The 26,078-nt window shown below is 35.2% G+C and overlaps 1 protein-coding gene across 3 annotated transcripts in view; it reads right to left on the reverse strand.

Annotated features, from left to right (window-relative positions):
- Window positions 1-21,817, reverse strand: part of LOC128224093 (ral guanine nucleotide dissociation stimulator-like 1) — a 29,508-nt gene extending 7,691 nt beyond the window's left edge. The window contains exons 1-7 of one of the 3 annotated variants that reach the window (XM_052933750.1): window positions 21,666-21,817; window positions 4,756-4,848; window positions 2,917-3,179; window positions 1,941-2,125; window positions 1,554-1,687; window positions 1,026-1,247; window positions 398-501 (exon numbers count right to left, since the gene is read on the reverse strand). In XM_052933750.1, coding sequence (XP_052789710.1) covers window positions 398-501; window positions 1,026-1,247; window positions 1,554-1,687; window positions 1,941-2,125; window positions 2,917-3,179; window positions 4,756-4,848; window positions 21,666-21,692 — 1,028 coding nt within the window. In that variant the 5' untranslated portion in view covers window positions 21,693-21,817. Of the gene's footprint in view, window positions 1-397; window positions 502-1,025; window positions 1,248-1,553; window positions 1,688-1,940; window positions 2,126-2,916; window positions 3,180-4,755; window positions 4,849-8,968; window positions 9,164-12,871; window positions 13,350-21,665 lie in introns of those variants that run through there. The other 2 variants (XM_052933751.1, XM_052933749.1) reach the window with 2 other exon arrangements.
- Between the last annotated feature and the right edge of the window lie 4,261 nt (window positions 21,818-26,078).

The raw sequence follows: 26,078 nt of genomic DNA on the forward strand, positions 1-26,078 counted from the left end.
AGAACCAAAGCCTAGAAATGTGCAATTAGCACAAAATCCTACATGTACCTGAAAAACCATAATCAATCATCAGTGTACAAGGATTGGGCCATACATTATATGTGTACCATTCTTACAAACAAGGTCCCTTTACAGATTTTACAACACATAATTATTTCATTCAGTGAATAAAAATTTGACTCATGATCTTTTTCTTGCTTTTCACAAGACTAGTGAGCTCAGTGCAAGATGGTTGTAACTTAATATGGAAATAGAGGGTGTTACAACAGTCTAGTACCAAGCTCTCAAAGTGCTCCAGATCAGCTTGATCAACATACAGACAAGTAATCACATTCCAAGGTACAACAATGTATAAATCTCAAGAAGGTCACTTGAGTTAAACAAGAAGAGTACATACTTGGGCAAGAGTCCCCAGGCCTTCCTCAGTCTGTACACAGAGTTGGCCTGCAGGCCTGAGATTATTGCCTTGAGGGACGAAAAGTTCTTCAAGTGACGCATTTCCTGCAAGATGACAACATTGATCATCTATGTAACTCAATAAGTGATTTAAACCTTTGCAAAGTTATCAATTAATTCAATTCTACCAGTGCAGCACTTTCAGCCCCCAAAATTAACCCTGAGTAGTAACAATCAGATCTGGACCCCATTTGTTTACCAGAGATCCAATCTTTCTCAACCTTCAGGGGCCAAGGACACCCAGCTGAACATCCCTAGGGGAAATCTGTACTACCGGGGGTACTATTGCTAAATGCTTATCATTTAGTACTGTCTACAGAAAAAGTCACTTATTAAAGAACAATCAAAAAAAAGGTTAATCTTATATGGTAGCTTTGGATTTTTTAATTCTTGAGTGTTTTCATGAAGAATTACTCATTAATTTGCTAACCATGAGAGTACATTATAAAAAAAGTCATGTTTGTAGAGAATTATCACTAGACTCTAGATTCAGATATCTTTTGAAAATAATGAATTCTTACAGGAAGTTCATTCATACTTAATTACACACATTATATAGTGCAACTCACCTGAGCAATTTCGATCCACTTCTGGAGTATTTTCATGCGGTGGGTGGTCTTGAGGTCTGGGTTCTTAAGTATGGTGGCTATCACCCTTAGGGAGACACGGTTAAACTGGTCAATAGTAGCCAGCACGCTACCCGCTACAGTGTTACCCTTGCCGACTTTACGAGCTCGCCGGGCCCAGACGGCACCCAGACAATGGTGAGGAACCACTCTCTTGAACAGCTCCTAGTGTGATGAAAATAGAAAGATAAAGCACATGAATTTCTGTACTGTTATAATGTGCTGTAACAGGTGGAGCATATAAAGGAGCAAAACAGACCAGATAGATATTAAGGTCATTAAATAAAATACAAGAATGGCTTACTTAAGTCTTGTTTTTATACCAATGAACACAAGACAAGTTTCTTTGATTAAACCAGTAATGGTCCTATATTTTGTTGGGAACCAAATGGACCTCCAACGGAACCCAAAGCTCCTCCTTCAAGTTCACTTGATGGTTTCCTACAATACTTGCAATAGGGTTTTACTTACAGCGTCCCTGTATGTGAGTTGCTCAGCCACAGTCTGGTTGGGAATATCACAGAAGGACAGAGGCTTATGGTACTCTGCAGCTATCATGTGATCCACTTCGTCCACCAGATTGAAGTGGAACTCTATCCTCCCTTCTGAATATAATGCAAGGAAAATATGGCTCATTTCAAAAGAGTTTCTCATAAATCATTTTTTTACAGTCGCAGATGAAAAGGGCAATATTTTATATCATTCCCATGAAATATTGAAGCTTTCTTGTGAAAAATACAATAAAGGGTGTTATTTCAAATACGGTAGCAAACAGCTATTTGGTATATCTGTTAATATAAAATCAATCCCATTTATATGATGAAGACTGACCAAATTAAATTGAAGCCAAAAGCCTACCAGATTTACTGAGATCCTCTTTCTTAAACCGTTCCATCTTGTGTTTGACGCGTATGGCCATGTCTGAGTCCGGAAGATGATCGAACGCGAAACTTTCGAGAGTCCTGAGGCTCGGGTAGGTTGGGGGTTCGCGAAAATCCTCAGGGTATGTATCGATCCAGACCGAGAGCACTGATTTTATTGTTCTGAAATACAATTAAAACTGGTTATAAGAAACTACATGTAGTTACTGGCTAGGTAGCGTGCCAGAGGGTCGGATTTTTCCATCCTACATTCCCTAATGATATGGGGGTCAATAGGTCAAAGGTCAAGGTCATAGGGGGGTTTCCGCCTTTCCACCCAGAAATTTAATTTTGATGACTTGAGCTAGATAGAATTTGTCTTTCTTACATTCTTCATGTGTTTTTTGTCACATAATAATCTTCCAGCCCACATGAGGTTGATCCATGCGCAAATTCTTGCAAATTGCTTATATGATAGTGCATAATTTAAAATCTGACATTCAAAGAAACAGATGTAGTTCAAGCAGCAAATCGAAATCATCATTGTTTTGAAAAATCTGAATCACAAATTATTAAAACTTGCTGGTTTAAGAAATATTTGACATCAACTGTGATTTCAAACTACTCTAGTTATAACATCAGCAAACAATGATGACACACGTAATGGTAAACTGTACCCAAACCATGTATTTAACATCATTTTTTTATGTCATTTGCTATCCTAAGGAATGCAAGATAAAGTATAAATGTGGTCAATCTACTAACCATGACCCATGTACATACAAAGCAGGAAAACTACTCTAAACGCAGATGACAACGCTGGACCTATTAACTGAAAAAAAGGTCTTTTACATTTTTTTCGGCAAATTGGCATGTTTTCTGCTTCCATGAAAACACTAATATATTTCAAATAACCTTATTGAAAGTCAAAATGTATTAAATCAATGAAAGCCTCCGTGTATTTCCTGGCGTACCTGAGCTGTACATCTTGCAGTTCATTCTTCACCTCTTTATTCGTCTTTACGGCCCTGTATCGGTCCAACAGGAGCGCTAGGACCTCCTCTGTGCTGCTGAACGTGCGATACGTGGCCAGGAACACGTTCATGTATGAGGAGTCCATCTCTCCACGGATGTACAGGTACTCAACCAGCTTCTCGAGAGTGCCTGCCTTTATCACGCGGAACTTCTGCGTCTCCCACATCAGGTGCGAAAACTCATTGGTGCTCTTGTTCTCATTCTGAAACGATAGAAATAAAACTAGAGCGCTTATATCATAAATATACATGCATATCACCATCATGACATTAATCTTTATATATTTTTTATACTTGACTAGAGTAATAACTTTTGACATCATGTTGTAATAAATGACCCCATCCTTTATGTAGTAAAGGTCACAATAACCTTAGACCTACTGACCTAAAATTGATAGGGGTCATCTACTGACCATGACTTATGTGTATACAAAGGATGAAGCCGGAAAAAATAATACCTCTATGTCGGCCATGCATCACTGGCAAGCACAAAAATGTAAACAAATTGGTGAAGACTTGAACAGTCTACTGCATGATATCAGCATTAAATGATTTTAATTCCTATCTTCCGATGAAATGGTTTTACTTAAAATAATTTTATTCAGGGCTGGTTTTCTATTATTAGGGAATGGGACAAGGTCTTCAAAAGGGGAATTTTGTTGTAAAAGGGATTTTTTAATAAACACCTTTATAATAGAATATCACAAACAAACTGATGGATTCAACAAGTGACAGCATATTGCAGAAGAAAATGCCTCTATCTTAGCTATTTTTTGTCTGATTTTGGTCACCGTTTTATTCATGTTAGGTACAGCCTGAAGTGTAATTCTAACATAAAAAATGGTGAAAATAGAACTTTAAAGGTAAGCTATAGGGTTGAATTTCTGGCCCCATTACATCAGAGAAAAAGCACTGTTATGCCATGAGTGCCTCTGCTATACTCAGTAAATATAAAAAAAAATCAGAGGCATATCAGTGCTGCCACACCTTTATGTGAGAATAACAACTTGTGTGCAACATAGCAATATCAAATTTATTTCTCATCAATTGTGCTGAAGGCATTTTAAATGCATTAACATCTGCTATGAAACATTAAAACAGTTATAAATCATCATAATCTTCAATTCTATGCAGACTCTAAAACTGGGCTTAAATTAACTACCAGCAATAATTGATGAGATTGATATAATGTTGTTTGTGTGTTACTTTTAATAAATATTAAATAATTAAGCTATTCAGCCCTATTTCTTGATCCCATCCACTACACTAAACACACCCTTACCCTAATGTACATCCGATACCTAGGATATGATAGGCAACCGGTTTCATGAAGACATTGTAAATGGGTTCTCAAAACACCTCCATCCAACCACCATTGCTTTCATAACATATCCTCGCACCAAGAACTTATCTGCACACCACCACATTGTCCCTTATTCTTAAGCCAACCCTAGTCCATTATGTACATCTGACCAGGTGACTCGCTTCAGGAATATACTGTATATTGCCCCTCAATCTCTGTACCCCAGCAGACCCCCCCCCTTATCCAAACTCCTCATAACCGCCCACCCCCATCCTTTTTATACCCTTACCTTTGTACCATTATTGTAGATGGCCACCTCTAATTACAAACCTCAGAGTGGAAATGGATGTTGACCACTTTGAAACTTTGTAGATAAGATCTTCCTCTCTCTCCCACACAATAAATCCCCACTCCACACAATTGTATCCCATTATACTTTTTCTTAAACTAATATCAGCGAAAGCCTTATCACATACCTCAGAGAGGGTATGGTAGGTGACCCGCTTTAGGAAGACATTGTAGATGGCACCTTCATCCCTCTCCTCCCGCCAGAAACGTGTCACGTCATCCTGAAATGCAGAAAAAAATACTTTAAAAGAGCACAGAGGAATATGATGATAAGATGTGGACATTGGTGATGTGTATTAGTATTGGGTTCTCACCCTTAAAAAAAGGCCTAAATGTTGAAATAACATGTAGGACAAGCTCGCATGGATGGAACTAGTGAAAGTAACATCCTAATCCTGAACCCTCCCAGACTTACAGAATTTTTGATTGTATGTAATGTGACTAGTTACAACTACTTTTTGAAACATTATCACATAGAGTATTTGGACTTGTTTTTCAAATTAAGGCCACACCAAATTGATATTTCGTTCCGCGGATTTACCGCTCCTATTTTTTTGAAAATGTAAAAAAAAATTTTTTATTTTTTATGTGCGCCCGCACCTCCATTTTGATCGCCAAGTAGATTTTTTTCAGGTAATGATTTATTTAAAGGCTAAAAATAATCAAGTATAATTTTTCTACGCTAGTTTTCGTGTTTTTGTAAAGGGTAGTTACCGATGCGTAGTGTTTTTATACTGTATATCGATCGGTTTAGCATGGGTTTCAATAAATTCAATCAAAATGGCGGCTTCCGGTATAAACAATGTGGCTAGAAGTTTGGAAATTAAATCTTATTTTTTACAATAAATATGTTTTAAGCATGCTTGAAGTCATTGTTGATCGTCTCATGCACTAAAGGATCATTATTTAAAGCAATCATTATGCAATAAAGCATGTGTATCTAAGACTGGTAGCAATTATATTGCGTAATTAGTGACTCGTTTTGAATGGAAAACGGACAGGTCAACTTAACTGGAACATGAGTCATTGTTTGGTCCAAATTGATGTATCAAGCTCATTTTTGATCAAATTCTGACAAAACAACAGTTATGAACAAATATCTTTTCACAAATAGCGATATGAACACTGGTCTGGATATACCTCAACATAAGTAAGCGGCTAAGTTTATCACCTTATATTTTGTTTTTATTTGCAGCATAATCCGGGATTGTAATATACTTGTCAATTGTAACCACTGCCCCGCCCACCCCTCGCCCTTGTTCCAGGGGTATACCGGGGACAACAGAGGCAATGGGCTGTGTTTTTACCTTTCAGGTGGCCCCGCAGTGCCTAGTGAAAGTGGTTTTGTCTTCATATTGAAGATAGACAGGAGTGGGCCTCACATAGGTATGCAGTCTGGTATTTTACCCGGGTTTTGAGAGACCGGAAGTCAAAGTCCCCGCTATTCCGGACTTGGGGGGGGGGGGGGCATATACAATTGGAATTGGCTGGTGCATAAAAACATCTCAATAACCCAAAAAAGTACTCTGAAAAATACCCTTGTTCTTTTTGTTTTAATAAGCACATGTCATTGCATTTCCTGTGATAATAAAAACAAAATTTAGTCTATGTTATATGGAGTCTGATGTTTGATGATGCCTGTGTAAGTGATCATTTTTTACAAATCCCAAATCAATCCTAAGTTATGTCTAAATACAGTTGCATATGATGTTAAACTGATTCAGGTAGATTTATATAAGTTGTTTCAAACTTTTTACTAAAAGCAGGGTTATTTATTATTATGAATGATCGTCATATTAAAGTACGTTTTAATTATATAAGACATTAGATTTATCAATATAATGTTTGTACTAAACACAGATGAATAAATAGTATGTATTCCGACATTTTCCCAATGTCCATTAGAGGTTCAGTTCAAGATGGCATTAAAATGGGTTTAAGGGCAATTATTTTGAACAATCTTTCTTATTTATATTGAATATAAGGAAAAATATATTTTTCGCTCTGCGCTCGCTTCGGTTTATATGAAAACTGACAAACTTTTATTTTTATTTTTTTCGCTCGCTCGCTCCAATTTTTTTTGGCAAAAATCCGAGGAACTAAACATTAATTTGGTGTGGCCTAAACATGTGATAAAAATTGTGTCTAAAAAAAGTTACCTCTCTTCGTGCAACATGATTACTGGAGCCTAAAACAATAAACTCAGTATTTTTTTATGTTCTTTGATGTTACTTAGCACCCACTTGTTGTCATCTGATAAAAGTGTTTATGAAGAAAACAACCACAACCATCCCAGAATAAAACATTAATTCAGCCATAGAATATCAAAATGATAAATCATCATCATAAGTTTTTCTCTTTATTACCTCAAACTTATCCTACATCAAATTTATTTCAAATACTTTCTCCTCAAAGCGAATGACTGCATAATTACGAGTGTATTGAATGTATCACCCTCTTCAATGTTGGTACTTGAGACCATCACACACTGGGTGCAGATGAACTGAAGAAATGTGCCTCATTGATAAACTGGAGAACTGTGCCACATTTGACCCACTCGGCAGTAACTTTCACAACTACACGGATGCTTACACTTTCACACCTACTCAGATTTTTACGTCAAGATGATACAGCATTTATTTTCTGACTGAAGCCATTTCGGTGTCATTCTCGTGCACGTAATTTCAATAATCACTCAAAAACACTTGAAAAGGAATCTAAGTAGAAGTGGTAAATGCTGGGATGTTGCATTTAATTGAACACATATTTTCAGATGCTTGACGTATTATCAGTAAACAAGTCTGCCAAGCCACAAAAAGTTCACATCACTAGATATGGTTAAACACATTTTATTTCATGTAAAAGTACAAATGACTTTGATGACAAGATATTATATTTCAATACAAATAATTAAAAATTGGATCGAAAGCTAAAACCTTATAATGAAGTTCATCTTCTTATGGACTTCAACTGTTAGGGAAACATTTTTACTTAGCCATATATAGATGTATGCAATTTAAATCTTTTTTATGTCAAACTAATAACTTAGTAGTAAGTTGGAAATGTGGTCAACAGCTTTTAACTACCTGCTTTTCAGAAAAAATTGTCCCTTCAACAAATTTTTACTCCAGTAAAATGAGTCTGACATTTCAGAAATGCCATAAACCTAGAAATGCTATAGGTAACAAAATCATTTAAACAGACCAAGAACATCTGAAGTAGGTTAGGGGGATGCAAGTTAATTTGTTGTAGGTGGATAAATTACTTAACCAGCAAACATGTGCAGTTTATCTGGCAGACAATTTACAACATCTAATGATGATGGATTAAGGAGTTGTCTTAATCTTGTGTTTTGCTACTTTAGATAACCATGGCTACTGAGAAATGTGGAGAAGCAAAAGGCTGATGTTAGATGAATAAAAATATAGCCTACGTGAAACTTTGCACTTAAGTGTTACAACCAAACACCTTTACCCAGGACTGGGCCAGGAGACAAAGTTTTCAAATTTTTATATATTTTTTCTTATCTCTTCTCTATTGTACACCACACTTTCATGCTCTGAGCTGCCATACAATTCATTTTGGCAATCTTTTAAGAAGCATTTCAAGAATCCTAAGCATTCTGCAATTGCTATTGCAATTCCTATTTACTTTAGAAGGAAACACAAACAACCAATTCTAAACACAGTTCACAAGAGCCCATCCTTTAATCACTCAAAAAGTGTGAAAACTGGATAGTTAATTACCCAACAGGATTAACTAGTTTCACCAGCTCCAAGCCTGCAGTGAATGAAAATAACCAGACATGATGACATGCTTCATCTGAGTCTATCAATCACCTAATTCCAAATAAATGGGCTGAAAACAGCATCTGTACCTTGGTTTTAATCTAACAAGGATAAGGAGCAATAATTTTATTGAACACTACATTGTAAATGCTTTTATATTAAATTTAAGTCATGTATTTTGCCTTGTTTCTATCTGTTCTGTATACATTAATATATCAATTACGATTTAGTAAACTAGAACCAGTATTAATTTGCTGTTTACTTTAGTTTGTATTTTTTTAGTTTTATTGTGACGAAACCCGATACAATCACACCCAGAGTCCATTTCCTATGTAGACACCAGTACTTATGTTCATTTCGCCCGTGAGAAAGTACCCCAGGGTTTTGAACCCACAACTTTTACGAGTGACTTTATGACCACAGTTCTAGACCAACTGATATTAATAGACACATCACACACAATTTCTTAAGCAATTTAATTCAACTGTAAAATTATGCCGAATTTGTTTCATTCTTACATTTTACTTCTCAATTAGATTCTATTTCCATTTACCTCCATCTTTGTTCTGCTACATCCTCTATCATGCATTTCAAACAAACTTAAATCACAGTCACTCAGTCAGCACATGGTATTATCAATTCAATACTATGTCTCAAAAGTAACTTTTACATTAAATTTTACGAATGTAACAGTACTATGAAAGGCAAGTTCATTTGAAAGTCACAGTTGATATATGATTCCACACTGATTTCACTGTAATTAGTATTCACCGACACAATCAATGGAACATTATTATAATGAGATGTAACCAAAGTGTAAGAAATGTAACATCCAATGTCTAAATGACAGCACAATCATTGTACTCTTCAATCAGATAATAAGATACTGGCTGGGCTTATCAGCAGATAAACCTGTTAAATACCTGGGGAACATCCTCAGTGACCTGCTACTGTTATAAATATAAACAATCATGTTATTATTTCAGCTCTTCTGACATACAATACTCTGGGATAGGATACTTGCACCCAACAGTTGGGAAATCATATTTAATAACCTTTCTTTTCTGATATACAAGTAGGACCATAGTAGCAAAAACATGACATATTATTGAAAACACACACTTCAAACTAAGTTTTTCCAAGTTTATCAGGTTTATGATTATAATATAGATATACAATGTTTTTAAGCACCGAGTACACTAGTAAGACTGAATTTACTCAGTTCATCTTCCATCAGAGAGGTTGCGAACATGACAGGTACGTGTTTGTGTAGGTTCACATACACATGTACTATCAGTATATCATGTAGAAGTTGCAGTTAAAAACACTTTGAAAAGTCACTTAACTTAAATTTGTAGGCTCAGTGATATATATTGTATAGATCACCATCCTTGTACTATCATTTATGTCATTCAATGTACAATGTTCTCATACCTGGATGACATAGTCCACAAAAAGTAGCCAATAAGTACATGTACCTGGATGACATAGTCCACAAAAAGTAGCCAGTACCTACATTTACCTGGATGACATAGTCCACAAAAAGTAGCCAGTAGGTAAAAGTAGCCAGTACCTAATGTACCTGCATGAGATAGTCCACAAAAAGTAGTCAATAAGTACATGTACCTGGATGAGATAGTCCACAAAAAGTAGCCAGTACCTACATGTACCTGGATAATATAGTCCACAAAAGTAGCCAATAAGTACATGTACCTTGATGAAGTAGTCTACAAAAAGTAGCCAGTAAGTACATGTACCTGGATGAGGTAGTCCACAAAAAGTAGCCAATAAGTGTATGTACCTGGATGAGATAGTCCACAAAATGTAGTCAATAAGTGCATGTACCTGGATGAGATAGTCCACAAAAGGAAGTCAATAAGTGCATGTACCTGGATGAGATAGTCCACAAAAGGAAGTCAATAAGTGCATGTACCTAGATGACATAGTCCACAAAAAGTAGTCAATAAGTGCATGTACCTGGATGACATAGTCCACAAAAAGTAGTCAATAAGTGCATGTACCTGGATGAGATAGTCCACAAAAAGTAGTCAATAAGTGCATGTACCTGGATGACATAGTCCACAAAAAGTAGTCAATAAGTGCATGTACCTGGATGAGATAGTCCACAAAAGGAAGTCAATAAGTGCATGTACCTGGATGAGATAGTCCACAAAAAGTAGTCAATAAGTGCATTTACCTGGATGAGATAGTCCACAAAAAGTAGTCAATAAGTGCATTTACCTGGATGAGATAGTCCACAAAAGGAAGTCAATAAGTGCATGTACCTGGATGAGATAGTCCACAAAAGGAAGTCAATAAGTGCATGTACCTGGATGAGATAGTCCACAAAAGGAAGTCAATAAGTGCATTTACCTGGATGAGATAGTCCACAATAAGAAGTCAATAAGTGCATGTACCTCGATGAGATAGTCCACAAAAGGAAGCCAATAAGTGTATGTACCTGGATGAGATAGTCCACAAAAAGAAGTCAATAAGTGCATGTACCTCGATGAGATAGTCCACAAAAAGAAGTCAATAAGTGCATGTACCTGGATGAGATAGTCCACAATAAGTAGTAAATAAGTGCATGTACCTGGATGAGATAGTCCACAATAAGTAGCCAATAAGCGCATGTACCTGGATGAGATAGTCCACAAAAAGTAGTCAATAATTGCATGTACCTGGATGAGATAGTCCACAATAAGTAGCCAATAAGTGCATGTACCTGGATGACAAAGTCCACAAAAAGTAGCCAATAAGTGCATGTACCTGGATGACATAGTCCACAATAAGTAGCCAATACGCACATGTTCCTGGATGACATAGTCCACAAAAAGTAGCCAGTACCTACATGTACTTGGATGACATAGTCCAAAAAAGTAGCCAGTACCTACATGTACCTGGATGAGATAGTCAACAAAAAGTAGCCAATAACAGGGTTCGAATTTAGACTCGCATACTCGCAAAATGCAAGCGACATTTGCAAATTGCGAGTGACTTTTATTCAAGCTCGCAAAATTCTGCGAGAGGCTTTTTCTAGACGACAAAATGTTAAAACGAAAGTAGAATAAACATGAACTTAGCTCTGCTACGTAGTCGAGTGTAAACAGCCTATAAATGGCATAGGAATAGGCCGAGGATAATCTCGAATCTTTCTGGGATGCTCCGAGGCGTGCCCAATACAAAGTGAATACAAATGACGTAATCACCTAGTTCAGTCATTGGCTAATATTAGCGCTTTCGCGCACTATATGTAAACCCCATGTACCTTTTAATATTTACGCCCAGCTGTCAAAGTGAACAATGTCAATGGACAGCTTTGTTATTAAAAAGCGGCCAGCATCCGATGAGTCATCCGACCCCCGAAAAAGAAAAACCTATCAACAAGTTAATATTCATAATATGTGCAAGGCGTAAATATCTATTTTAATTAGACAACACTATAAGGGAAAAAAGCAAATGTCAAACTGCGAGTTGATCATTCATTTTGCAAGTTGCATCAAAAAACACTCGCAAAATTTTGTGAGTCCTCTTCAAAGTTAAATTCGAACCCTGAATAAGTGCATGTACCTGGATGACATAGTCCACAAAAAGTAGTCAATAAGTACATGTACCTGGATGGCATAGTCCATAAAAAGAAGCCAGTACCTACATGTACCTGGATGACATAGTCCACAAAAGGTAGCCAGTTGCTACATGTACCTGGATGACATAGTCCACAAAAAGTAGTCAATAAGTGCATGTACCTGGATGACATAGTACACAAAAAGTAGTCAATAAGTGCATTTACCTGGTTGACAGTCCACAAAAAGGTTTCAATAAGTGCATGTACCTGGATGACATAGTCCACAAAAAGTAGCCAGTACATACATGTACCTGGATGAGATAGTCCACAAAAAGTAGCCAGTACATACATGTACCTGGATGACATAGTCCACAAAATGTAGTCAATAAGTACATGTACCTGAATGAGATAGTACACAAAAAGTAGCCAGTACCTACATGTACCTGTATGACATAGTCCACAAAATGTAGCTAGTAAGTACATGTACCTGGATGAAGTAGTCTACATAAAATAGCCAGTAATTACATTTACCTGGATGAAGTAGTCTACATAAAATAGCCAGTAAGTACATATTCCTGGATGATGTAGTCTACAAAAAGTAGCCAATAAGTACATGTACCTGGAGGACATTGTCTGCAAAAAGTAGCCAGTTAGTACATGTACCTGTTCATGTGTTTTGAAACCTCTGTTTTATCTAGTATGTTGTAAGTCTTTCAAGTAAAAATAGGGCTCCCTCTCTGTCCATTTTTACTAACATTCTTGAATTTGCATAAATTTGGGAAAGTGCACACACTTTATTCTTTATTAATTGCGCAAGTATAAAGCATTCATATGTAAAGCTGTTTTTACAAAAAATAAGCTATTAATAGAAAAGTGGAGTATGTTTCTTACAAGAGAGATTTTCATCATTTGGAGCTGAATAATCCTCACACAAAACGGCTACACCAACATCTTAGTCTGTCTCCAAAGATTCACAAATCTCTAAAGCACTTGTGTAATCCACCACACTTGTTCACCACTACCTCTTCCCTACCTTATAACAGCAATGAAACTGAAAGTGGTTCGGTGGATATCAAACAATTGTTTCAAATGAAACCTGTCCAGGGTCTTATCACAAAATCACCCTAAAACAAACACTGTGCATTTCACTACCTTACACTAATTATCTCTTATCAATTCTTTATCAATTAAGAAAACATGTTATTGTCTAACAGAAGTTGTGTTTTTGAAACAGTACTTTTTTATAGCACATCAATAGTAAACACTCAAGAAAGTGCAAACACCTACTTAAATACTCCAAACGAATGTAAAATAAATTCAAAATTAATGTACCAACTAGTACACACTTCGTTTCATATTTCGTTCATAAAACTTTGTTCATTCATAAACGCAGACTGTTCATTCACCAATGGGGCAGGCTTGATGTGTTTGACAAGTTTAATGATCCAGCTACCATCCCACTCATCTTTAAATTGCTTAATAACTAATAAGTACTGATGCTTACAGCATTACAGGTTAGATTATATCAGTGTTTTGACAAGTGTACATCTTCAGAGATGGGCTGATCTTTTTGTGTATATTCAATCAGTGTTTTCCCATTATCTTTAACCATAGGCTAGAGCCCTTCCAGACAGTACTGTAGTGTTGGTGTGTTAAAACCAGCACTCTGGTTAGCTCAGTGATAGAGAGCCGTGTTAGTGTTTTGGTGGTTGTGGGTTCGATCCCTGCATCACGAGTTGTTTTCTGCACTGATTTTCTCTACTATCATTCTAGGTGAAGAACATTTGATGCCATTACTTTTTTAGAATTACATAATTGACTTAATTTCTTTATTTGATTATTTTTTCTATAGATTTTTTCTTAACATCACTGAAAGATGTCAGTGCTGAAACAAGGTGGAAATACAGAGGTACAAGTAGCCCATCTCACTGAAAACTCTCAGTGTTCAAATATAAAAGGTGTTAAAAATAACAACAGTTACAAATCATTTTACAATGCAGTTCCAAGAAGATAAAATTATTGATTGAAAGATCAGGTTTAAATCAGACATTATTATGCTATATATACAGGATTCAGTTTCAGATTCTGAGTTTTGCAGCGGGGAGCAGAGACTGGTGTTCCCCTGAACCAGGTGTGGAAACCAGGTACACGGCCAGATCTTGGAAAACCTACCCCAATGTTTATCTAAGAGGAATCTCTGTATCAGACAAGCTCAATAAAAGATACAAGGCAAATATCAAGATCCTCAGAATGATAAACCATGTTGAAGATGAGAAAAATATAGCAAACAAAAAACATAAAGGTTCATTCAACCAGGGTTAGACTACCGTAATACATGACTGTACATTGAACCCAAGATTACATGATATGATCACTTTTGATAATCACTGTCACTGAACATAACAGAACATTGAAACTAAAGTTATTGCCCCCTATAGAATGGCAAAGAGAGAAGAACATAAACAATCACCAATCTTTGTTTTAATGTTTCTTTTCGCTCTATTCTCTATTTGTTCAGAATTATATTTCGAGGAAGGCAAGAATGGCTCTGAAAGTTCTGTCCCTTGCAGTCATGTTTCTTTTTTTTCGGAGATAGTTTTTACCTTACATGTTAGACAAATGACTTAGATTTAGACCAATCAAATATTATATTTAACGAATAATTTCAAAGAAATAAAGGAAATGAAAAGTTATGACTTGTTTATGTACTAAATTATCTTTAAAACATTGTATGTTTTCAGTTATTTATCGTGCATCCAGACTTTTACCCCCCTTGCGAGCCTCTCATAATCTCCAGTTATAAATGTAATGTATCCTTTTTATATGGAAGACCTTGGTATATTATTTATAGAAAACAAGAGACAGACCCTGTTTTTTTCTTCCCAAAATAGCCTATGAAATTCCTCATTTAAAACAAAACAAAAACAAAAGCAATTTTTTTTTAATTTATCTTAAACTTAATCAAATTATTTCAATTCCACTGTGTTATTATTTGTAAACAAAACGAAGATGTTAAATGAATGACGTAGGACGATCGTCAATACTCGCTGAGAGTAGCATCTGATTTTCAATATTCTGCATTACATCGCAGCTTAAATTTTGGCACAAACTTTTTTCGACCTCAGCTATACTTAAAACTTTTAGATGTTCAAATTAAACAATATCCACATGTTAAGTTCATTTTGCTTTTCCATGCACTCATCATGACTTTGTTAACAAATTGATCACCATTTATCTTTAGATATTAGACATTAAATATATCTCTTTAGATATTTCTTGTTTAAGTTTAAAGCTGTTTATCACAGATTAACATAAAATTGGGGGAAAAAATCAAAACGTCCTTTTCCAGCAATTATGTTCCATGGATGGTTGGAAAAACAACCGAAAATTGCCCTTTCTCACTATAAACATTTGACTTGATCTTCCCCTCTTTGAGCCATATTGAGACTTGCATCATCAAGATTGCATTTTGTCAGTGTTTGTTTTTCACAACAATTTGGGAATGGGACTGGGGCCTTCCAGATTGGGAAGAATCAGTGTTTTGACTAGAATTTGGAATAACAATTTTGTCTAGAAATGAACAAGAATGCATAAAAAAAAGACAGGAAAGATGAACCAATTTGTTTAAAAAAATTTAACAAGAAACGCCGCAATGCGACGAAACCAGGTTTTTAATGATTGACAGAAGAACTTCAGCCTGTGTCTGTTTTTCTATTTTTAGTAACAGTGACCTTGACCCTAGGGACCCCAAATGCAATCCATTGAAAGGTCTCCATAAACTCTTCATTTATACCAAGATGTGTCAGGATATATATGTCAACCCTAACTTAAGTTATTCAGTTTCAAACATTTTTCTATTTTTAGTAACAGTGATCTTGACCTTCAATCTAGGGACATCAAATGCAATCACATGAAAGGTATCCATAAACTCTTCCTTTATACCTGGTTTAGTCAAGATATGTAGACCCTGTCTAAAATTATTCAGTTTCAACTGTTTTTCTATTTTTAGTAACAGTGACCTTGACCTTGAATCTAGGGACCCAAAAACGCAATCCCATGAAAGTATCCATAAACTCTTACTATAGACCAAATTTGGTCAAGATATGTCAACCCTAACTAAAGATATTCAGTTTGAACCATTTTTCTATTTTTAGTAACAGTGACCTTGACCCTAGGAACCCCAAATGCAATCCCATGAAAGCTATCCATAAACTCTTCCTATAGACCAAGTTTGGTCAAGATATGTCAACCCTAACTTAAGTTATTCAGTTCAACCATTTTTCTATTTTTAGTAACAGTGACCTTGACCCTAGGGACCCCAAACGCAATCCCATGAAAGGTATCCATAAACTCTTTCTATTGACCAAGATTGGTCAAGATATGTCAGCCCTGACTAAAGTTATTCAGTTTCAACTGTGTTTCTATTTTTAGTAACAGTGACCTTGACCCTAGGGACCCCAAACGCAATCCCATAAGTTTAGTCAAGATATGTCATCCCTAACTTAAGTTATTCAGTTTCAACCATTTTTCTATTTTTAGTAACAGTGACCTTGACCCTAGGGACCCCAAACCCATTCCCATGAAAGGTAGCCATAAACTCTTTTTTATAGACCAAATTTGGTGAAGATATGTCAACCCTTACTAAAGTTATTCAGTTTCATAGGTGAGTTTGACGCCGCCCGGCCGCCCCCACGCCCGAACAACGACGTTCGTCATTCTAATAACCAGGTTTCACTCAGTGAAAACTGAGTGAAACCTGGTTAAAAATACACTTTCTTTTTCCATTGAGAGATGGGCGTCCATTTATTTAGATAAAACAAAGATTATTTTGAGCTGAATCTATTAGCCATGTAATACAGCTCGGGAAACTTCGGGTAACATCGACATATATCGCCACTCGCCGTAACAGATCGCGACGAACATCGGGCGTATTCGGCCTGTACCGGATGTTGCTATTTTTAGAAACAGAAGGTATTTCCCGGCTATTCATAGGTCAGTAATGGAATTTCTACATCGTAGGATTTGGAAACATTGTGATGTTTTTCTCATGAATATACGTTTAAAATAAATAAACATTAAAAGTACACGCTGACAGTTAATTACTATACATCTAACAATTTGAGTCATTACAGTAAAACATGGATTATAAGTGAAATATACGCGTAAGAGAAGATTTTCTCTCGAAAAAACGAACTGTCAACAATCGGCATGACCCTGGGATATTCAGATATTCGTATCAAAGGGCTCTGAATGTAAGTATCCTTGAGCAGTTTTGTACGTTGATGTGTTCAAAAACGTTTGTTTTTAATTTATCTTTGGAATTCTTAAATCATTTTTATTAGCTAAATGTTTAGACAGCATGTTCATATTTTACATGTACTTATGTACATAACTTATGTTTAAGATATATATGATATGAGTATGTAATCTTTAAATTGATTGTTTTATCTTAGAAAAATATTAGACTTAAATTTTTGTTTAAAAATGATGTGTTTTGGTACGTGACCTATTTCTAACATACCACAATACATGTACATGCCCGTTATTTGTTTACAAAATGCATATTTCCAAAATTAACCTGTGAAAAAAAGTTGTATATGGTTTGGGGCTTGAAGCCGCATCTGCTAGGACACTATTGACATTGATTGGCTTGGTGTAGGTCTCGTTAAAACCCCATACTGTTGTGAATCAGTATCAACCATATGCACAACAACTACACATTTGTTTCTACCAACCCTTACTCTTACCCTCCCAGGTATTAGTGCAGAATGTATAATACTTGTGCATTTGTATTTTACGGTGGTAGTTTCTGCTGGTTGATAATCAGAAGTCTAATTTCTTTCAGGCAGGAAAATGACTGAATATTACTTAGTCAACAACACTGGGTTATGAAGAATTCCAGCCTGCATTAAATACTATGTTGGATCCTTCAGAGCGGATTTGACAGCCAAGTCCATCCACAAGGCAGTCGCATCTGATTGAGATAATGTGAGTGTTTCATATAAAACATATTTGACTTGGTTTATGTTTTTATAAACACACTGTATTCAATAATCAAGTGGTGGTGGTGGTGATGGTGATGGTGGTCAAGTGGTGGTGGTGGTGGTGGTGGTGGTGGTGATGATGATGATGATGATGATGATGATGATGATGATGATGATGATGATGATGATGATGATGATGATGAATTTTATTGATAAATTTAATAATTTTCTTTATATATATATATATATATACATGCATGTATCAGCTTGTTGTTGTTTTTTCAAAATAATGTCGAGAAATATTAAACTGTTTATATTTTATTTTGTATATGTATGGCAGTATAATTATCTATACTAATTAGTTAGAAAGGCTTTAAAGTACAACTTTTTTCCTTTACAGCACTAAACATTCTTGATGGGTAAAGTACCTGAAGGTGCATGAAAACCAAATCAGCATTGACTCAGCATTGAGTAGTTATCATCTGTGCACACACTTCAAGTACAAAGCATGGGAACAGAGCAAACTTCAACTGTTGAAGAGTGAATAATTATTGTGAAAAAAACTAATTGTTAGAATACCAATGACAAAATAAAACAGATAGACATCAAATTACCCACAGAGATTGTTTACATGTCATAATATTAAAAAAAACAACATTAGTTGAGAACTTTCACTCTGATATTTTTGGAGCGGCGAGCCCACTTAGTGTTCTTGTTTCTTCACATATTTTAGTTTAAAAGTACACTCATTTGTTTTAAACTCTGTATTCTGAGTTAGTATCATAAGTAAAATTCATTTATTTGAAAGAGTACATTTTATGAATAAGTCCAATTAAGCTTTATAAATTTTTACAAGAAAAAGGTTGATTTTTAAGCATTTTATTAGCTATAAAAATGTATGGTAACATGACATTATGTATATTTTCTTCAAAACTGGACGGTAAACTATCATAAATTGTCTTTTAAATTATTCAATAGACATCATAGATAATATCTAAAATGATTTCAGCAGCTTGCCTTATAGTTAACTATTTTTTATGAATTTTATAAAACTGCTATATATTTTCAAACATCGAAAAACTGCTCTTTTCCGAAGAATCATAAGATCAATCAAAATGATTTTTTCCCATGTGTATCAATAATGTGTTCGTTTGAACTTTAGTTTTCTGTTAACTGAAGTTTATTTTACCAGAAACTGTTGTGTTTATTTCATAATCTCTGATAATGCGAAAAAAATTCAAATATAGGCAAAATATTTACTTCTCGCTCTTTGTAGCCCTTGGAGTTTGGGGGTGGGTGTAATGAAACATAAATAACTTTTTTAATTCACGGTAAAAAATCTTCAAAATTTGGATAAAAGTCCCATAGTGTACCGTGATTATAACTATGTTGTCGGTTAAAGCTTTTAAAAAAGTATGTATTACGTGGCTAATACCTTAAGTTACCTACTACCAAGATATAATTATGATAACCTGAATGACCTGAGAGGATCAAACCCAGGGCCTCAGGGTATCCCCTGGGTTCTAAAAAGTTGTCGCCACTTTTTCGCGGGAGGTTAAGGGGTCAGAGGGGGCGAAACCCACTGTAGCTCATGGGGTTTAAGCATTTTAAGAGCCTTAAATTGCATTTAATTAGCACATTGTCATGCAGAACATAATATAATATTATTGTACATGAAGCACAAGATATTAGCAAATTGTTCTTCTATTGACAAAATATATGGACAAGTATATATATATAAATTAAAAAAATTAAAATAATGCAAAAAAGCCGCCTCCACTTTTGTACTTTGAGACAGGCTTTACCTCGTGGGTCACTAAAAAAACAGTTTGCAAATTAAAGTTGAGAAGGTTGCTGTGACCTTGACCTTGAAAGTAGGCTTACGAGTCTTGTGCCTGACACATTCTAATGATATGGTGGCCATTTCTGCTAAATTATTTTAAAATTTGACCATAAATGCGAAAGATATGGACCTGACAAAAACAGGATGGACGCACTAACATTTCTGGTTTATTGTGGTTTTTCCTTCCTTCAAAAAAAGCTTCTAAAAAGTGTAGTTTTATGTGGTTTTTCAATATAAAACACAACCAAATAGCTCCTAACCCTTATGGACACAGCCCCTAGAACCGGGACAGTCTGTCTGACAGACAAGACGATGCGGTGATTCCTATACAGCCTCAACTTCACTTTTTGAGGCAAGGGTTTAATAAAACAACACAGTTTAATTTCCTCTGTATAAGTATATAATTATGAAAGCACTATGTGGAAGAACTCCGTTTGTACTACAAAAATGCAGGCAGGATTTCTTTCCAGCAATTTGAGGAAAAGAAACCTCCGCAAATTTTAATGCCAAGTTACATATAAAATCCCAACAATTCGGTAACATTTACCAGAAGCTGAACAGTTCTTGGACAGGATTATTTCTCAGACAGTCGTGATTTTTGCCACATTAATCTCAATCAGGTGCTTGAAGCATCTCAGCAGGTAACATACAACACTTTTAATCATGTAAGGATAATTTTGTTAAGTTAGTGTTAAATATCAAAAATTTCCAACGCCAACTGTCAACAAAATCATATGTCACATCCACACGGAATCTTAAGCACACACGGTGTTCTCAAAAGGAACTGGTGGCCACCCAAGTTGGCTGGTTCAAATGGCAATTGGGTAGGTTAAAATTTTAAGTGAATTTTAAGTAGAATAAGTAGTTGTTGGTCAGACTTCAATATTTGAGATGGATCAACTGAAAATTAGTGAGAACCCTGACAATGTGTTTGCACACCAAAAATAAACACAGACTGAATTTTAAAATTATAGGGAAGAAAATTTTCATGTATTTTTTATTTTAACATATCTTGAAGTTACTCCCCCTGCTATGAATAAGGTATATCACAAGGTATGTCAGGCTTATTAATGACATGATTTTATATTTGTATGTTCTGCTAAACAAATAACAAATGAATGTTTATAAACTGAATGTTTAGCTTGTACAAAGAATTAATCAAATATTCCTTCAGGACAAGATTCCTGCTCTTGTTTCTTATTTTTAGAAATGTAAAAAACTGCCAAACAAGAATTTAACACCTTCCATACACATCATTCAGAGCCATCAAAAAATTATTTATTTTACTGAATTTTGCATTATTTGATTCGAAAAGCAGAAGTTTGTTATAAAGAAAATTTATTCAAAAATAAGTAGAATATCTCAAGAAAAATAGGAAAGTGTGCAAAGAACAATTTGCTTACTTGTAGAAAAATGACAATTGATTATGTATAATTAATATAAGTAGAATTCAAATACCAATAAACATGCACATTTCAACTTCAAGATGGTAAAGGAATTAAATATATATATATATATTTATTTATTTATTTATTCATGTGATATGGATTTTTTTGGGGGGATTGGAAAAATAAAGACTAAATTGCTTTGAGAATTGGGCTGATAAATCTACAAAATGACCCCTGGCATTTAATTATCCAGAAAAATAACATGGTTTTACAGTATAGTTTTTTATTAAGAGTTTCTATGATCTACAAGTTACAGTACCCGTTTAAGAAACTTAACCCAGGTAGTACAACAGAAACAAAAATGATTTAAAGGGATCTATCTTGTAGCATGCTTTTCTGATTTCTACTTTTCTTAGAAATTTCAATATGGGTAGAAGTTAAGTTTGTTTTTTTGCACAAAACTACATTACCTGACTTTCCTGGCGATTTAATTCCATACTGTTATCATATTGAAATACTTTGCACTTCTACATGAATGCAAATATTGGAACTTAAACCGAAAATTTCCAAAATAATTGCGAGAACATTATTTTTAGTTTTACTTCCGGTCGGCCATATTTTGTCGTCTACTGTCGGTAATTTCCGAGAATTTCCGGAGATGCGGTTAGATTCTATGCATGTTATGAGTTGTCAATGAAGTTAAAACACATACATGGAGTACCGTTAACTTTAAACAATAGATTTGAAATACTAAAGCAGAAACTTATCACATGCTAAAATCTAAAAGACAGGCATGATATTTAAATGACTACAACAGGGTCAGACTCGGAAATCAAACCAATATATTAAATAAAGTGAAGTCTTTGATCAGTATAGTACCACAAGAACAAGATACAAGCATCTGTATTTAAGGTCGGGTACATGATAAAAAGAAACATTAGCCCAATGAGCTATTTTCCGACATGAATAACAAACATACACGAAGTAACAAAACTTAACGATGGACTGGTGACCTTGAAATAAAACCATGTAGTTTTAAATAGGTAACACGTCTTGAAAAAGCATTTACAAAGGCCGTTTTAATTATATTAATTCGAACAGCTACAAAAAAATAAGATGGAATAGAACACTGTAACTGCATGCGTACAATGGTAAAATGTTAAACTAGTTTTCCCGGCTTTACGGGATGTCCACACGCGCACGGTTCCGCTAGTTGACATAGAAAATAGTAGACAATTTTATTTCGGGAAGTGTCAGAGACAAGAGATTAGTGGCCCCTCATTAGTGTTTATATTGCTTCATGGGATCACAAATTAGTGACCTCAGCCGCGTTAGACAGTTGGCCGCTTAATGCACGTACATTATATAGTAAAAGCGTACGGTTGAATTTGGAGTGGTCCGAAAAGGCAGCCACGGTGGCCTTTTAAAGCAGGTGACCGTTCAACCAGGTTTGACTGTAGTTGGTAAAATGTTATGAATTACATGTGTTTGTGTTTTCTTTTTATCTTCAGTTTGCCAGAAGAAAAAAAATTGGAAAAAAAATATTATTTACACTTAGAGCATTTACAAGAGGGACATAATTATCCAGGTTCGCATCAACCTTCCTTATTCTAAGTATTTATTGAGAGCACCTTATTTTCTTGGGAGGCTGTTCCATGCCTGACTGGCCTCAAAGCGGAAAAAGTTCTTCCATTTTCTAGCCTTTCATACTGATGGCACATTTACACAGTTTTCTTATGTGAGATTAAAAGTACATGTCTTTAATGCCACAAGGCTTTTAACATATTCTGGTGAGATACCGTGCAGACATTTGTTAGTGTAGCGATGCATCTTACTCTACTCGGATGTAATGTTGGCAATTGAACTCTATGAAGAGGTCTTGCAACAAAGATGCCAAACAATAGGATAGTGATTGAAATTGGATCGTATAAAAGATTTAAAAATGATAAGCTTATTATTAATTGTCAGAAGTTTGCTTAGTCTTTGTAAATCGAGGTTGGAAGATTTTATAATATATCACGTATAAATTGTAAATGCAAACTTTGTAATACAAGTACAATGTATGGTTGAATCTGAATACCACTTCATACTATGTTGTCCTTTTTACTTCGACATTCGTTTAAAATATAATATTTCAGGATCATGGAATACATTGAATAAATTTGTCAAGATAATGTCATCAAATGATAATATAACTTTACGATGTTAGGCTAAATCCATATGCCATGCTATGTTGATGCGATCTGCCTCCATTGATGCAGTTGCTTCTTAGTTTAGTACCTTCAAGTATAGTGTTGTATTAGAACATATAAAACTGTTGTAAATATATACTGTTTAAATCTTTGTATTTTGTGTGCATCTCACTTAATATGTTTTATGTTACTTGTTCATGGCCAAAGGCTCTTCTGTTGCAGATATTGCCAATAAAACTTGAAACTTGTGATATTCAGTTGTTTAGATGCGTCAATCTTCCTTAATATCTTGCTCTTCACAAACAGCAGTGTGATTAAGAATATTAAATTGCTTTATTTCTTTTTTATCAGACTTGGGGCCAACTGAAATGGCTTAAAATGTGTCAGGGTTAGCCTGCATTTGATTGGAATTAAACCAGTTAATCAAAATGTTACTTTCTTTTCAGGAATGGCCATAAAACATCAGGCTTTTTATCACACACAGTAAGAGTAATGATATCTTATTGATAAAGAAGAAGATGTCATTAAGAAATATGTTGTATATTAGAGGCCCTAACATTACCAGGATCCTTGTGGCACGCCTATCAGGATAGATTCCCACTCACTGGTAATTTGACCAAGTTTGACCCGTTGTTTGTTTTCAGTTTGTAAGATAGCTACATGCATTAGTTTACATGTGGGGCTGAGATACCATATGCATTAAGCTTTTCTAAGAAGAGATAATTCAACAGGCAGTCGAATGCTTTTAAGAGGTCCATTAAAACTGCGCCTATAAATTTGTTCTCATCAAGTTTTTTTCCAGTCTTCCACCAGCCTTAGCAGGGTAGTTAAGCATCCATATGTTGTTCTGAAGCCGTGCATGGAAAGGATGAAAAATGCTATCAAAATGAAGTATCAGTAAACACGAACTGTTCTAAAGTTATTTTCTATACAGGGGACATCTTTCTTGAATATAAGGGTAACTTGTGCTAGATTAAGATGTATTAGATTAAGACTATTTTGAAATTATCCTTGGCTCATGACTTCATTGGCCATGTTTCGGACGGAAACTTTTAAAGTATCATTCCCAGCAATGATAATTTTGAGAGGATTCAGATCGATAGCAGTTTTCTTTTAGATCTAACCTATCAATATAGTTTCCAATATCTTTATCGGTGACCGAGGCGAATTAAAAATCAGAAGACATTAGCGTTTACTCTGTGCCATTAAACGGGGTTTATGTTTAAACTTTTGGCTACTTTGCTTGTTTCTTTAGTTTTTCATATAGATATTAGGCAATTTTCCTGTATTTTGTCAATACTTGGGTTTATCTTTAAACTGAGTTCCAGATATTCCAAGATTTTACCGTCTACATTGATGAAAAATAAGCTCATTCTATTTGCCGTCAGCTTTTGATTAGACACCACTTACTACGTTGTCTTTGAGTATTATTGGATTATCCGCTTCATTTGTAGGTTTCAGTGAGAGGACAGGTTTAATTATCGGTCAGAAGTCTTTCGATTTGGGTACTCTACTACACCGTTCTTGGAAATAAACAGCTATAAATTCTCTTTTGACATTGCATGGTTTTAAGATTTCCAAAATTTGTGAAGCTTAACTAGTTTGCCTTGTTCTGATTTCGGTTATAGATGTTGCTTGCTGGGCGAGTCTTGTAAATAAGTTTACGGTACGTACCTAGAGTTCATGTAAGGTGGGGGATAAGTACATGCTTTGGGTTTTCTGTTTTACTGGGCCATGCTCGTCAATGACTTGTTTTCAACGGTGTTCCTGAGCCCAATGTATATGTATATATTACCCATGTCCTCAAAAATATGGGCGAGATGGAACAGTATATGGGAAAGGTCACCGATCTCAATTCCAGGCCAATGTCATATTTTTACTTCCGATTCCCATTTATATGCCGGGCGCCTGACAGAAAGGCAATCGGCACCTTTTATTTAACTAGCTGCAGGGTCAGGAACTTTCCACATCATAACAAGCCTTTAGTAGGCCCGAACCGTTGATCTCCTGCTCAGTAGGCGGACGCTTTTACCACTAGGCCACGAAAAAAAAAGTAATCAGAGACCAATAAAAATGTACGTTTACTTGAAACTGAACTGGAATGATATAGTATCAACAATTTATGACTCTTTATATGAAAAAAATAAAACTGATATGGCAAACGTTTAGAAATCATTACAGAAGCTATTGAATATCTTCAAACACGGCGGGGAATCCACGTGACCAAATGGTAGGTTTCAGTGCAAGATGGCGTCACCAAAACGCTCGACTCGAGCCGAAAATCAAGGTAATACATATAATTATAATAGTTTCTTTAATTTTTAACATAGCCTATCATATGCCCACCTACCTAGTTTGTATTAGCATATCCATGTTTTCCTTGAAACTTTAACCGTTCTCGAGAACACTTTTGCAATGATGCCAAAATGTACGAAATCCGACTGGTAGGTTACAGTTCCATTTATCATTTTGGCTCGGATTTAGCGGAAAATGAGGTTATAATTTGGGAAAATCGCATAAAACTCTTAAGTTTTGTTTAAACATAACAGGCACATGCACTTGGGAACGAATATTTTAATGATTTTAAAAGATATGAGAACGAAAAGAAAATGATAGTTTGCAGCTCCGATTTTTGAAGAGATAGGTTGCAGTTCCATATTTAGGTTGCCGTCTGGACTGCAAATTATGTAA

The sequence above is a fragment of the Mya arenaria genome, chromosome 17 (assembly GCF_026914265.1).
Source record: "Mya arenaria isolate MELC-2E11 chromosome 17, ASM2691426v1".
Classification (NCBI taxonomy): domain Eukaryota; kingdom Metazoa; phylum Mollusca; class Bivalvia; order Myida; family Myidae; genus Mya; species Mya arenaria.